Source organism: Halichondria panicea, chromosome 15 (assembly GCF_963675165.1).
Source record: "Halichondria panicea chromosome 15, odHalPani1.1, whole genome shotgun sequence".
NCBI lineage: Eukaryota > Metazoa > Porifera > Demospongiae > Suberitida > Halichondriidae > Halichondria > Halichondria panicea.
Genome location: NC_087391.1, coordinates 5,626,109 through 5,641,199, shown reverse-complemented (window position 1 = coordinate 5,641,199; position 15,091 = coordinate 5,626,109). Strand labels below are relative to the sequence as shown.

Sequence of the window (15,091 nt, the reverse complement as noted above, 5' to 3'; positions counted from 1 at the left end):
CCTTTTATGACGATGCATGACAAGTACCTAAAAATAGTAACAAAATTTCTACCTATATAAATGCGATAAGATCCACACGACGCATACAACCTACGCAAGCTAGCAGTCTACAACAATAATTATGGATTTTGGGAGCTCAGTTGTGTATGCAGCCAAGGAAAGCACAGTGGAATATGAAGAGGTGCCAGAGAGCAAGTACAACCACGTCGTGAAGGGCTATGCCTCAGGAGGTGCAACAGACTACCACGATGATGGAGAGGTCAGTTTAATATGCAGCATGCATTGCTTATTTTGATGACAATTTATTTCTGCAGACATGTCTGCTTGATATTTTGGACACAGCAGGACAGGAGGAGTACTCTGCGATGAGGGATGCGGTAAGTGAAGGCATGAGCAGTTGGCTAGAGAGTAGCCTCAATTCAAGGCCGATTAAAATACGGCCTGGTACCTATTGCAGGGGTGATAGTGCGCATGCGCTTCAAATTACCCAGAATATGGGTAATCGTACTATGAACGTAAAACCTTAGTAAATTATACCGGAAATTAGTTCGTTTACTAAGAATATGCTCCGTAATAGTTATCTCTATGACTGAGTACTGTGAAGCTGTGCTTATGCCGTCTATTGCGTTGGTCTAGAAGGCTTGAACACTAGTTTTAAGACAGAAGAGGCTCTTATCTACGTCTAGGATGGTCCTGTAGCCAGGTTGTCTTCGCATGGTAGCAGTTTGAGGCACCATACACTTCCCATAGCCTGTACAGATCCAAGGTAAGACATTCTGACCATACAACCGTCATAGAGGTAGATGAGAGCCTCTTCTGGCTTCAGACGAGTGTGAAAGCCTTCTGGAACAACGCAGTAGAGAGCTAAGCTGATGTACAAAGATAGAAAATAGATGAGAGAAAGAAAAAAGGGGATTCCCCAGATTCTGGAGAATAAACTAACGCATGTGCACTATCACCATGCAATAGGTACCAGGCCGTATTTTAATCGGCCTGGAATCGAGGCTGGCTAGAGAGTATTCCACTGAGAGTTTGGTTATTTGAGACATCTTTGTATGGCTACCGTTATGTAAACATGACCTGTTTTGGAGCATATAATGTCATCAGTATATCCTAATGAGCTCGCAATTGTCTCAGTGGGTCCTAATTAAGTATTGTGTCATGTGATCCCCCCCTGTAGTATGTGCGCACTGGAGACTGCTTCATGCTGGTCTACTCCATCACCAGTAGGTCCTCCTTTGAAGAGGCAGGAGTCATGCACGACTGGATCACTAGGATACGAGACCAAGAGATGCCAGTGGTAAGTGCTATACTGATACGGGAAGGCCAAGCAGTGTGCATATGTGTGTGTGTGTGTTGTGAAGTAAACTATTGCTCTTGCAGCATTGCATAGAGCAGCCCCTCCCCTCTTCTTCCAGCTTCCTGTGCACATGATCATTACCAATTAATGCTAATAGCAAGTTGTACTGTGTGCTCCTTCAGGTGATCTGTGGCAACAAGTGCGACCTTGATGCCCAACGTGAGGTATCCATTGAGGAGGGGGAGGCATTCGCTCAACGTTTGGGATGGCCATTCTTTGAAACCTCCGCCAAACAAAACATCAACGTGTCCGAGGCTATGCATGAGTTGATTCGTCGTACTCCGCGCTCCAGGGGTAAGGAGTACAAGGTGGTAATACAAGGAGCCGGGGGCGTCGGCAAGTCGGCTATTTGCATCATGTTCACCTGTGGACATTTTGTGGACTGCTACGATCCAACGATTGAGGATTCGTATCGGAAGCAGTGTGTTGTGAAGGGGATTCCCCAGACCAGAGGGGGCGGAGCCTCCGGCAGCTCAAGTAAGTCACACAAAAATAGAAAATTATTTTAATTACTCCAATTCTACAGAGAAATCTAAAAGCAAGGGATTCTTCAAGAGCCTGTTCAGCAAGTCATCATCCTCAGCTGCTACGCCCACCCCCCAAGCCGAAGCTGAGGCCACACCCACTAAACCAGCCACTAAACCAAAGAACGAGAAGATGGTACGAGTGAAGAAAGACAATAGTAACGCTCTGGTGATTCGATTGGGTGGACTGGGAGGAGAGGTTACCGCGGCGACTGGAGATCCATGGTTCTGCCGAGGGTGTGGGGCGGCAGTGTCCACTCTATCACAGCTAGCAACCTCCGGGCAAACCACCTCCTGGAAATGGTGAGACTTTTAGAAAATGTGCGCTGCAAATATTAAGGGGGTGATCGACAAGTGAAATTTACTAGCAAAAGTTAGCGTGCGATAGAACATTAGGTAAAAAATCACCTGCCAACCCCTGGACTGAGATTAAAGAAAAGTATGTGTAGACTACCACCCACTCACTCTCCACACACACACACACACAGTGAATTCTGCTCGGAGGATAATCACGATGTCGATATTTCCCCTGAGGCTGTCCCAACATCATCCTTTACAGACTACATCCTGGAGCCAGTGGAGGTACCAAATGACAAGGAAAAGCCTGATAACGACTCTGCTACTGCCGACAGCACTAAAAAGCCTTCTAATCGCAGTACCATGGTGATATTTGCCGTGGACGTGAGTGGGTCTATGTGTACCACTACCGAGGTGCCAGCCCTACAAGCAGAGTGGACTTCAGTCACTGGGAGGGGAGGGGGAGGAGGCACTCGTCATATCTCACGTCTGGAGGCTATAAAGGAGGCTGTTAGCAGGCATATCGAGAGAATGGCTCTCACAGATCCTCAGAACAAGGTCAGTCGAAGTAGGGATGAAATAAGTTGAATCTCTTTCAACAGCCATTAACTTTAGTTCTGATGATCCAATTTCAAAAATTTTCTGATTTTCTGAAAGCTTAGAAAGAGACTTTTCAAATGATGTGTTCAAATCCAAAATTTGGTTGAGGCCCTAATTTGGCATTTTTTGCCTTTGGACCATGGGCTATATAATCCATGGTATTGGGCTGAAATTAGCAAATTCTTTGATTTCCTAAATATGAACATTGATGGTACCATTTGAAAGGTATCTTTCTAAGCTTTCATAAAATCATAAAATCGTTGAAATTGAACCGACGGAACTCAAGTTATGGCGACTGAAAGAGTCCCCCGAGCCATATTCACCAGTATTGAATTGCATGGAGAAGCAATGGTAGCTGATGAAGTTACCATTGAAGTTTCATAACAAAAATTACATTTACATGTATGTGTGAGCCTCCCTCAGTGTGACTTCCTTTGCTGCAGGTTGCTCTGATAGCATTTGACAACAATGTTGAGTATCTTGGGGACGGTGGAAGTGGGAAGAGTAAACTAGACAGTGGTAGCCTTACCGACTATCATGCTCTTATGAAGACTGGTCAGACATTTGGTAGTGATCTGTCTCTCAGGGAAATACAAGACTCACTCGGGTAAGCAGTATGTACAGCCACTGTGTAGTATGTGACTGCTATGCCCTCGGGCTTTGGGACACTATAACACACATAGATACACTAATGCCCATGATCTAGATTGTAACTTGAGCTAGCAAAATTACATAATTTGTATCCTCAAACAATTAATCTACAAACACAGTTACATGTATACAGCACACAGCTAGCACACACACATACAGCTAGTGCACGTGTTTATTCCTTGCCTAGTGATGTCAAGGCATGCGTGGGTGGACTGTCCACTGGAGGTACCACAGCGCTGGGTCCAGCACTAGCACTCTGTGTGGGAATGGCTTCAAACTTCCCCTCGGCCGAAATCATTCTGTGTACTGACGGTGTGAGCAATGTGGGCGTGGGCAACTTAGGGGGAGGGCAGCAGAATGATGCCTCGTTTTATACCACCGTAAGTTCTTGTTGATGTATGTACTACCAGGAGTGTATGAATACTATACCTCCCATGCACCACTATGCCACGTGTATAGAGATAGCTCTGTTGAAGTATGAGCTGCAGTTCCCAGTGGGTGTATAAATTGCTTGTAGCCATGTATATGCATAGATTGCTTGTGAGCATACAAATTATGTGATGTTGCTATATAGTTCTAGTTAGCAAAAAGTGGGATCTAAAATCAGTTACTATTTTAATACCCAGCTCATTTTACTCTAACTGTTTTAACCCTCTTCTCACTAGATGGGCGAGCATGCGGCTGCCTCCCACACCTCTGTATCTGTACTGGGTATTGAAGGGGCCACCTGTGCAATGGAGGCCCTCTCTGCGTGTGCCACCATCACTAATGGCACTGTCAACATCCTCCACCCTCTCGAGATGGTACGACAGATAAGACTCATCTCACAGAATCCGACTGTGGCCACTGAAGTGGAGCTAATGTATTACCTCCACCCTACTGTGAGAGTGGACCGTCCCTCGGAGTCTAAACTGTGTCCGGTGGTGAAGGAGACCGTGGGTAACGCCCTCAAGCAGTCTGATGTTAGTCTCAGCTTTGTGGTGGATGCTACCAAACTCAAGAACATTTCTGCACTGCCTTTTCAGGTTAGCGTTAGTAACGTATAGCAAAGCTCTGGTCTGTAGAATTATGTGATTAGGATAACGTTTGTAGCTTATCAGCAGTTACATGTAGTGGTAACGGACAATATTACTTACGTGTTTTTTGAAAGAGCTTGCTTGCTATTAAGCCAAAGCTTATTGGATCCTAACAGACACATAATTATACTTGAAATTACAACATTTGATGCTTTTGTTTCCCTGCCCTGGTTGCAGGTTCAGATCCGTTATCGTCGCAAGGATGGCTCCAAGTGGTTGCGTGTCATCACTCAGTCTCGGGAGGTCACCAGAGACAGAGAGGTGATGGAGAGCAAGGCTAACGTCGCTGTAGTGGGTGTGGCTGCAGTGCAAAGGTCAGCACAGCTTGCTCAAGAGGGGAAGATACAGGAGGCCAGACAAACACTGTAAGTACTATCTTATCGTGTGTGTTGTGTATTTCACTTGCAGTACATTCATTGCTAATGCTAGCCTTATACTCCGTTCTTAATCACATGACACATTAGGTGCTCGCTTGGTGGGTTGTATTTATTTACCCCCCCCCCCCTCCAGACACTCTGTGAACTGTCTCCTACGCCGTGGTGCCCAGTCTGACAGACAACAAGAGGAGCATGCCATCTTCCACGAGGCAGTTAACACAATGGACTCCACCCTCATGGCAGAGGAGAGGCACTCGGGACGCGGGGTGTCCGACTCAGCTGCCAAGATGCTCCATACTAACCGTAACGCAAACGTGAATCAGTTCCTGTCAGGAGCAGCCAAGAGGGAGCTCGTGTCTCAGCGCAAGACAGGAGAGGCAGAGCAACAGCAATACTATGACTACAAGTTCACATGAACATGACTTTATAGCTGCTTGTAACTTGTGCTTATAACGCCAAATGTTTTTATTAATCACACGTTCTGTAGCTTAGCTAATACAAGGGATTAGCACTTCAGTATATACGAGTGTTGGTACTTGTCCTTTCACTGTTTTTGCAATTTTTCAATATATATTTTTATAATAAATTCAACATGAATATCAATACATGTACAAAACATAAAGCCAAAATGATATACATACTGGTGAAGAAATATCTTTCTGCAATAATTATGCAAAATTAAATAATAAAGTATATAGGATGCAAGTCATGATAATTATTAATTATAGGGTGGTCTGGGCAATACACTTACCCCATAGCTAGCTCATATAATCTTGTTCCTATCGATTGCTGAGAAGTCTTCCTCTGGTAGCTATACCTCTTGATCTTAGCTGTAGGTTTAGTTGAGTGTTCACAAAAACAATGAATTTATAGCTGCCTTAGGACGCCAAACAAGTCAGTAGAATTGTACTGTCCAATCGACTTTTTGCTTAGCTATTTAATGTTTGTCATAATTTTACATTCATTAACATTGTGCACTCTTTCAATTTCCGACATGGAACAAACAACTTTACACAACTTGTACTAGATGTCTAGATGTCTAGTCTATATGGAAGTTTGCTCTTGAATTCTCTGCCAAGCAATCTGCACGTAATGATATTAATGGGAGCATGTGTTGAGTCGGATAATGGCTTACAGCTATCAGGATCTTGAGTGTCTCCACCTCTGCCTCCTCCATGCAATCAGTGTACCCATTGACCTCTGCCGCATCCACCCTCTGTATCATGTCCAGCAGCTGCATGTGCATGTGCATGGTCATAAATATTGTCTATAGAGCTGCAGCAATGAAAATAATTGCAGGTATATATAGGCCTAGCTTTAATTGCGTTCGTTTTAATAGTACCATTACTGCGTTGGCAATGGTCTCCGGGGATACGTCTCTTGTAGTTCTCCCTCCATCCACCTCTTCTTGTCCACCTCTCATTAACAGTGGCTTCATCTTTGGAGGATGCTCAATCACCCGAGGAGCAGCACTGCCCTGAAAGGAACCACTGGCTGGACTGTGAGTGTTGGCCACTAGCATATGAGCAGCTGAAAGGGACTAAAAAATAATGTAGCATGACATAAATTATGCCGTATAGCGGTAAAATTTGGCAATTCGGCGAATTTTACTGAAGATTGCCAAATTTAAAACCGCCATATTGGTGGACAAAACATCATTACCCTATAGTAGACAGTTAGGTCACCATGCATGCAGTGATACATAACACTAACTATGAACGGCTATACCTTAACCAGTTCTAGTTTCTCTGTCTCCAGCCTCTTCACTCTCTTTCCCAGTTCAGCAATTGCCTGTCCCAGTTCAGTGTCTGGGGGTAGTGACGGCCCGGTGGTGGCTGTACTGCTCTTAAGAGCCCCTACTGAATCAGACAGGTGTGGGACTAGACCCTGCAGGTTCAGTTTTGATAGGAACTTAGTTTGAGCTAATAGTTCTGAAAGTTCTGGAGGAGTGAGTTTCGAGTCTCCAGCTTGCGTCTGGTCAAGATACAAGCAAACATCTTTTAGTTCTTTGTTTTCCATCCTCAAGTCCTCCACTCGTGTTTCCAAATACTTTAATTTCTTGTCCGCTGTCTCCGCCTCATTCTTGAGTACTTGTGCAGTGTACTTGCCAAAGTTCTGCCACTCTAGGGCCAGATATTTACTTCTCTGTTGATCGTTCTCAAGGAAATGGCATCGACTTCTCAGCTCCTTGTTCTCACGAGCAAGATGCTCTTGTGTGCTCATCTAGACAAACACAATTCATTCAATACAATAGATGACAAGTAGCTAACAGAATCTGGATTACCTCAGTTCTTTGCTGTGTATCAGTAGCCATTGCTGAAAAGGGGGGAGGGGCTGGTTTGCAGAGGAATGCTTGTCATGTGCTAGAAGTATCACAGCAAATTCACCCACAAAATTAACTGCAGACTATAGCAAACTTGAACAAGTAGCTAGTCAGCTAAAATGGATAAGCTTTGTCTTCTGTTCTTCGCCGCTCTAGTGAGCATTTCTGCAGCTCAATTGAAATGTGGTGAGTGCAGTTACAGTACACTGTATAATTTATTATAGTCCAAGTTTAGCATGCACGTTTATTTTTCGATTTGCATGCACCATTTAGACACACCACCAGTTTGGGAGGCAAGGCTGTTTGAGGTAAGAGCACTATATTGTGTGTAGTTCCGTGCACTTGATAGTCCCCTTGCCCTCTTCTCTTGTAGTCAAACCCAAAGTTTGACAGACTTGCCAAGATCTCGTATGATGCTGAGAACATGAGGACTAGGATTATTGAGGAGGTCTTCATAGAGAGCGACCAGGAGAAAGACTACTATGATGAGCTCTTCCTGCACCAGGAAGTAAGTTTTAATTTGTTTGTTGTTGAGTATATCAATTAAGTCGGATCCTCCATTCCATTGCAGAAAATGGGGTATAAACTCAATTTGAAGACTAAGGAGTGTGAGAAGTTCACTCTGAATGAGCCGTTCCGTGAAGTTGGTGTGCCCTTGGGTGCTCGCTTGGAGGGGGAGCTGGAGATAGGTACCGCAGCGTTTCCTGGTGCTGGTGTGAGGGTGCAAGTGTATGAGGCTGAAACTCCTCGAGGTGAGAACTCATGTGATTCAATGTATGATAATTAATACTCCCTTGTTTTAGGTCGTTATGCTGGAGAGTGGATTCCAGTGGATCATCTTTGCGTGCCTGTCAGTGATACCTTTATCAGTCAAAGAGACAGAAGTATCTCCCATTGGAGGTACGTAACACGTGTTTCTAACTGGCTATGCCATTATTCCCTCCCTCTCTTTCTCTTCGTTACAGTTTCTTTGACCTGACTTTGGGTATCAAAGACCCCAATGTGTTTGATATACCTCCGGATTGCATGTGAACTACTGCAAAAGTGCACTGACTAAAAACATTACTTGTACTATAATGCCGTACATGTATATGAGCGTGAATAGTGTACCGTTATATACATGACATTGTGGATGCATAATTTATGATATCTCCAACTAACTATATATAAACTATAATAATACATAAATATGAATTTCACGCTAACTACATACGACTGTAAACTATACTAGTGACATTGACTATTTGATTAGGCCAGAAAAAACAGCGCTAAGTTGTAACAGATGGTGGTTTATTGGATCTTGATTGCTTAGTGTGTGTGCAAAAAAAACATTAATGTGTTTATAGGGGTGTGTGTGGGAAGCCAAAGTGCTGCATGTAATCAAAGCACACCTGTTTGGGTTGGCAGCCAAAGAAAACATTCATAACGTGTTATGCAAAGTGCTGCATGTATAAATTATACAAGATTGCTAATCAAAATCATCTACTGGGTAGCAGCCAATGACAACAATGTCATAACATGTTTTTAGGGGAGTGTGCTGTAAAAAGTGCTGCATGTAGCACTGCACACATTCACAGTGGTAACGATACGAGGTAATCTGATTGGCTGGATAGTACGACAACGGCCTAAAAGGGGGTGTGGCTACTCTGCAATCAGTGCAGTAGTACAGAGAGACGGCTAGCTAGCTAAGTTGAAGATTCTCTTGATCCAAGACTTCTAAAGATGTATGCTTATCTAGTATTCGCAGCAGTATGCCTATTGGGTGTGAGTGCACAGGAGCCACAGCGCTGTGGTAAGTCATGTCCCTATTAGTATTTAATATCCAGCCATTGTCCTTGTGCAGTTTCTCCACCAGTATGGACTGCAAAGTTGTTTGAGGTAAAAGCTAGCTATGAGTTACTTGTGCAGTACTGACTAAATGTTTGCTCAAACTCTATTTAGATTGACTCCAGGAGAACCTTCGATGTCTTTGCCAACATTACCTACGATGCTACAAATCAGAGGATTAGAATTGATGAGTCCATTGACAACTTCACAAATCCCACTCGTGATTACTTTGACACCTTCTTTTTCTTCAAAGAGGTGAGCTTTATTAATCATTGATTACTACCACTGCATGCTGTGTTTGCCGGATTATACAGAAAATGATGTACATTGTGAACCTGACGAGCAAAGAGTGTAAAAAAAGAGATCTACCAGATGATATCGTGTTCCATCCAGTGGGAATTCCCCCAGATGCAAGGCCACTTGGAGAGGCCGTCATTGGGAGCAATGCAGGAATAAAGATTGGTGTTACAGTAGACCTGTGGAGTGGTACCTCCCCAAGAGGTAATGGCATACTGGTAGCTAGTGAGTATGTGTCATTGATGGTTTGTGTTTCTTTAGGTGGTCGCTATATGGGTGTCTGGACTAGCGTAGGCTGCATTCCTGTTTCAGAGTTGCACCGCCTTGAGTCAGGGGATATTCTCAGGCAGAGGTTTGTCTTCTCTGTAATTTCATATAATTATACACTCATGCTGCATGGTGTGTATGTGGACGATCAAGTGTTGATTAATGCCCCTCTAACGTGCAGTTTCTATGACGTTGCTCTTGGAGATGTCCCCGAGCGGTTCATCCCACCCTCCAACTGCCAGTAGAGGCCGCACTAACAGAGAAACTACCTTAAATACATGTCCTGTAGTAATTAATTAATTATGTATAATGGACTCAGGAACTGTGCTTATGATATAATTATACAAGTCTATATACAATGTATCAATTTTGAGCTCTGCATGTCGATGTCCGTGTGTGTTTATAAGCAACTCTATGCATGATCGAATGGGTGTGGGTTAATTTTAGTGACAATTTTATACACACAAATTACCGTCAACAATAATTATTTCACAAATCAATAATAATCATTGCCGTATTAAACACATTATTATAGAGTAGCAGATACACAGTCACTAAAACACTCTTTAACTACATAAGAGTTGAAACGTTAGCTAACTGCAGATACTGCTGTAAGTAGCGCGTGGCCTCGGCCGTTAACCCAGCTTGAATCATTCCCTGTAACTTTCCCGGGTACTGTGTGGACAGTTTGTGTAGACTGGTAGCGAGATGGGCCTTGACATTCGGGACCACACCTCCAAACGGGTCATGCTCTTTGATCCCGGCAAATATCAGCTGAGAGAAGGCCGTCTGATAACCAGGGGTGTCCTCGATTTCAATAAAATGTTCATCGTCTGGTAGCGTGTCGTCTTGGGGGAGCTCGAATAAACTGATGAGAGCTTGGAGGAGGGAGGTCCAAAGGTCAACGTACGGAGGTGATAACATCTCCGGGGTTTCAGTGAGCAGTTTGGTGATTCCAACGGCACAAATCTTCCTCTCTGTTGTTCCGCTCACTTTCTGTACGTCGAGGAGAAACAATCTCTGTACAACCATTTGGAACAGCTTGGGCTGAATCGAGTCGATAGTCAGAATGAGTTGCGAGCCTCCGTACTTGCCGGCAAAGAGTGAGAAAAAAACCAACAGACCCTTGATGTATTTGGTGGTCTTACTGCTCGTAAGGCGTTGAAATAACAGTGTGAAAATGCCTTTGAGTTGTGATGCTAGTACAGAAGGCTCCAGACTTTCCACCAAACTGCTGATGAGGTAAAATCCTTCGTGATCGTTGGTTTTTGACGCAATTAGTTTCTGAAAGACTCCCAACAAAGCGGACAGTTTATCCTCGGTCACGACATCAGAAGGGGCCTTCACAATAAATGCTTGGAGCAGTCTAACCAGAGCAGGCACGTTGCCAGTGCGTTCCCATAGACCCGGCGTAAGTAACAGAGGGTAGATGACCATATAAGGCTGTGGAATGGGAAGTGGGCGGAGCTCCAAGAGCAGAGAGAGGATTTGGAACACGTACGGAAGGAACTCACTCACATCTCTCACCAAAATACTCTCAATAAGTGGAAACAACGATGATTCAAACTGTTCAACCAGAGAGATGTTCACACGACAAGAATGGCGAATGATGCAACAAATTGATTCAAACAGGTAGTGGTTGAAGTGGGGTTTGCTGGGGTTTTGGCTCACTTCTGCGAGCTTCTTAGAGAGCTCCTTGAGGAGAGTGTCGGAGTATGGGGCCACTTTGTCCTGCATGGTAGACATGGCACGAAGAATGGCCTTCATGGCGTATTCGTTTTGCTCTGAGCCTTGTATCTTGAATATTCCGAACAGGTTCCCCACCAGTGCGTCAAAGTGTGGTTGTATGTCGGCAGCTTGCAATATAGCGTTGCCATCGGGTCCTCGTATTATACATAGCTTCTCCAGACAGTGAGCGGCATAGGTGTGTACAACGTGCTGAGGTGAGGTGAGGTGATGGCAGAGGAGGGGCAGAGCACTCAGTAAGACCTCTTTAGGTAGTAGAGACCGGAATATGGTCAAATAACGAATGGAATCGGCTCGCAGAACAGGTTGCTCGGCTAGATTAGGCTTCTGTAGTTCAGGAAGGCACTGGGAGGCAAAGATGTCTGTGATATTCACTAAATCGCTCGTCTTTGTGATGCCGTGTTTGCTTGTTTTGGAGCGAGCAGCAATGGCCGTGATGAGATAAAGTGCAGAGTCCTTAGCCTTCCAATGGCCAGCAGGGTCGGTAGCATACTGTTGCAGCATTGTCATTATGTGGGCAGTGAAAATCTCAGTCACAGGAGCTTCGAAAAAACGACAAAGGCTACGGACGAGATTGCACGCGGAGTGGCGTCTTGTGCCAATATCTGATCCTTCTAGATCGCGTCGTAGATATTCCTCAGGGTTGTCCTCGAATAATTCTTCGTCGGCTTCTCTAAACTGGATGTTTGGAATAATCACTTTCTCGCAGATGCTACGCAATGTGGTGGGGTCAGCAAACAAATCTTTGTAGGTAGGTCGCTCGGAAACGGACGCTAAAAACTCGAGAGAATTGGACACAAGATGATCGTGTTTGGGCTTGATATCCGTGGATACTAGTAGATTCCAAATGGACTGCACAAATTGTGGGAGATAGGTCGAGAAATCTTCATCGTATTTCTGTGCAAACATAGCAGCTATCTCGCAGATTTGTGATTTGACAAGCTCTAGTGGACCGGCTTCTTCGTCATCGTCAGTCTCCAACAGTTTGTCGGTGGTCGTGAGGAGAGAGTGGAAATGGTTCATCCATGGCACGAGTTTCTCGTCAGCGAATTCGTCGGGAAGGTCCTGAGACGTTAGACTGAAGAACACTTTGCATATCAACAGCAGAGAATTGAACAGAACCTACAGAGGATAGACATGGTGTGTCGAGTATGTATTTACGATGTAATTGTAATTTTGAAAACAGTATCTAAATTGACAACTCTTTCCGTCGCCATAACTTGAGTTCCGTCGCTTCAATTTCAAAGATTTTCTGATTTTCTGAAAGCATAAAAAGAGACCTTTAAAATGGTACCATCAAAGTTCATATTTGAGAGATGACAGAATTTGCCAATTTCGGCCCAATACCATGGTCCAAAGGCGAAAAATGACAAATTATGGTCCGAACAAAATTTGGGATTCGAACACATCATTTGAAAGGTCTCTTTCTAAGCTTTCAGAAAATCATAAAATTTTTGACATTTGATCAGTAGTACTGAAGTTATGGCTGTTGAAAGATGTTCAACTCATGCCCCCCCCTCCCTGTTTAATGCACACTTACATAAATTATATTATGTTATTTATATCCCGTTGCTACGTTGTTGCCAAGTGCAATATGAAGCATATTGCACTGCTGAAAGTCATATTGCACTGCTGAAAATCATATTGCACTGACCGCAAAACGCCCCTCTGGCAATTAGACAGACAATTAAATTAAAATTAAATTAATACGCATGAGAAATAACAAGTATCAAAGTATGTCCAGCCATGCAGGAATGTCTGTTCAGCACTGCTGGAGTTTCTTCTTGCAACCATGCAGGTTTTAAAATTGTCCAAGATTCATTTTGTGGAAGATTCTGTGTTCCTAGATCGACCTAGTCCTCGTGATGCATGTCAATTCTGCTTCACCGTAGCACTAGAAGTGGCTCTTTTTGCTGGGGGCATGAGCTGTTTTGCAGCAGTGTAGAAGCAGCTTTCTTGGCTTGGTTATGAGGCCGTAAATACACATGTATTCACTGAGTAGTGGGGTGGGGTTGTTTCTTTGCAGCAGTAAGTGGGGCGGGGCTGTTTTGCAGCACCAGAAGTGGGGTGAGGCTGTTTTGCAGATTTCAGCGTTGGAACTCCAACAATTTTGGGTCAAGCCATTCGTCGGTCATGCCAATCTTACACGCTGCATGCAGATACTGGCGTCTAGAAGAGAGAAGAGATGGAGCTGTGTCTAGAGTTGTCTCTGTCTTTTTTGTGCAGTTTATATTGTGTTACTAGGACAGTGTATGTTGCTATGCCCTAGGGATATAAACTAGTTATAACACGTGCACTCGGGCTGCATTGGCATATATTGCACTCAGCCCTCGGGGCTGGCGCCCTCGTGCTTCAGTGCAATATATTCCATACATCCCTTGTGCCCGTGTTATAACTATAACGTAATCTAGTTATAATTACACGCACACACTATTATCAAGTGCTTGTAGCCTCATTCCTTCCCTAGCTATCTCCTCACCTGCAGAGCTTGCTTGTTGCCGCTGTGTTGTCCCACTAGAGTAATGGTGGACTGGAAGAGCTCTGAGAACGGTTCAGCAAACAGCTCCAACACAAACTTGATCTCTGTCCACAGATCCTGCGACTTGAACTCGTGGCGATAGCGTTTAGTGAGCGAGTGGGCGGTGCGGAGGATGCCATTGATCTTGTGGAAGTCTCCGCTTTTAAAATGGTTCACCATTTCCTGTAGCAGCCCCTCCCATTTTGTCGGGAAGTCCTCACGACCTGCAGGGAAGGTAAAGCTTGGTGAGGAAGCAGTATACAGCTCATATCTTAATCCATACATGTCATAACCCTTGTCAACAGTAATTTCCCTAGGCCTGCACTAGTGCAACCACTTACCACATTAAACCAAAACCAAGCTATACAAGCGCACACACTAATCGGATTGTCACCCACAAGTACACGTCCACTGAATTGTAATTACAATAAAGAAGATAATGCATTCTCACCAATGATGGTGATGGCATCACTGAGCTGTCTCTGTATGGCCTCAGGGGTCTTCAACATGAGGCCCACAATGTGCTTCTTCACCAACTCTCTGTCCACAGCAGATATCTGGAGGGGAGGGGATTAGGCAAGCAGGCTTAGACACCAAGTTACATGAATATAGACTCTTCACAATGACTAATGTCTACACATAACATTGCATTATACTCAATGATTGCCTAAAATGGTTGAATGGCAATAGATCGATCAATTCATCACATGTATACCTTGTTCTCCTGATCCTCCACAATTCTCCAGTTTCGTTTAATCACATTCTTGAAGTTAATGGCAGCTGCCAGTCGAATGGTGATGTCCACCTGCTCAGCCTCGATCAGTTGCAATAGCAGCATGGTGAAGTTGGGGCTCCCCTCTACTGAGATGAGGTAATCTTCTGCAGGCTTGCGGACATCATACTTCTCAGACAGTGTTTGTGTGAGGTAGCCGGCCAGTGCCGTGAGGCTGTCCTGAGTGACTGCCATTCTGCACGGAAGGTCAAAGTACACGTACCATTACTACGAACAATCGAAGAACATGTTCACTCGTAACTGCAAACTAAAATAACAACGTGCATGTGAGTGGTTCTAAATATTGGATAATACGATTAAGGGCTCAGAAATGAATAATTGACCCTGTGCATGTGAAGTATACTCACTAATTATGCAGTGTCTTTAGAAATGGGTGAGATATCCCTCCAGGCGGCCTCGTGGAGGCTTGCGCATGCGCACTAACAAAATACACTC

General features: G+C 44.3%; 5 protein-coding genes across 5 annotated transcripts; 3 read left to right on the top strand and 2 right to left on the bottom strand.

Moving 5' to 3' along the window:
- Positions 1-65: 65 nt before the first annotated feature.
- On the top strand, positions 66-5,452 carry LOC135349295 (circularly permutated Ras protein 1-like). Its single transcript, XM_064547816.1, has 11 exons — positions 66-259; positions 315-377; positions 1,181-1,300; positions 1,483-1,837; positions 1,887-2,187; positions 2,373-2,739; positions 3,225-3,388; positions 3,620-3,812; positions 4,098-4,457; positions 4,686-4,873; positions 5,019-5,452. Exons 1-11 carry the CDS (start codon positions 122-124, stop codon positions 5,299-5,301), a joined length of 2,532 nt encoding a protein of 843 aa, XP_064403886.1. The 5' UTR covers positions 66-121; the 3' UTR covers positions 5,302-5,452.
- Positions 5,453-5,808: 356 nt separating this feature from the next.
- On the bottom strand, positions 5,809-7,305 carry LOC135349318 (coiled-coil domain-containing protein 85C-like). The gene is made up of 5 exons (XM_064547844.1): positions 7,170-7,305; positions 6,614-7,108; positions 6,228-6,425; positions 6,021-6,119; positions 5,809-5,968 (listed from the first exon to the last, which is right to left on the bottom strand). Exons 1-5 carry the CDS (start codon positions 7,197-7,199, stop codon positions 5,930-5,932), a joined length of 861 nt encoding a protein of 286 aa, XP_064403914.1. The 5' UTR covers positions 7,200-7,305; the 3' UTR covers positions 5,809-5,929.
- LOC135349324 (mammalian ependymin-related protein 1-like) lies at positions 7,253-8,368 on the top strand. The gene is made up of 6 exons (XM_064547849.1): positions 7,253-7,394; positions 7,482-7,516; positions 7,582-7,716; positions 7,780-7,960; positions 8,012-8,108; positions 8,174-8,368. Exons 1-6 carry the CDS (start codon positions 7,328-7,330, stop codon positions 8,238-8,240), a joined length of 582 nt encoding a protein of 193 aa, XP_064403919.1. The 5' UTR covers positions 7,253-7,327; the 3' UTR covers positions 8,241-8,368.
- Positions 8,369-8,838: 470 nt separating this feature from the next.
- LOC135349322 (ependymin-like) lies at positions 8,839-9,960 on the top strand. Its single transcript, XM_064547848.1, has 6 exons — positions 8,839-9,000; positions 9,052-9,086; positions 9,150-9,290; positions 9,350-9,536; positions 9,594-9,684; positions 9,781-9,960. The coding sequence occupies exons 1-6, from the start codon at positions 8,931-8,933 to the stop codon at positions 9,842-9,844; spliced, it is 588 nt and encodes a 195-aa protein (XP_064403918.1). The 5' UTR covers positions 8,839-8,930; the 3' UTR covers positions 9,845-9,960.
- Positions 9,961-10,052: 92 nt separating this feature from the next.
- On the bottom strand, positions 10,053-15,081 carry LOC135349293 (exportin-2-like). The gene is made up of 5 exons (XM_064547814.1): positions 15,004-15,081; positions 14,579-14,831; positions 14,315-14,420; positions 13,825-14,087; positions 10,053-12,467 (listed from the first exon to the last, which is right to left on the bottom strand). The coding sequence occupies exons 2-5, from the start codon at positions 14,828-14,830 to the stop codon at positions 10,170-10,172; spliced, it is 2,919 nt and encodes a 972-aa protein (XP_064403884.1). The 5' UTR covers position 14,831; positions 15,004-15,081; the 3' UTR covers positions 10,053-10,169.
- Between the last annotated feature and the right edge of the window lie 10 nt (positions 15,082-15,091).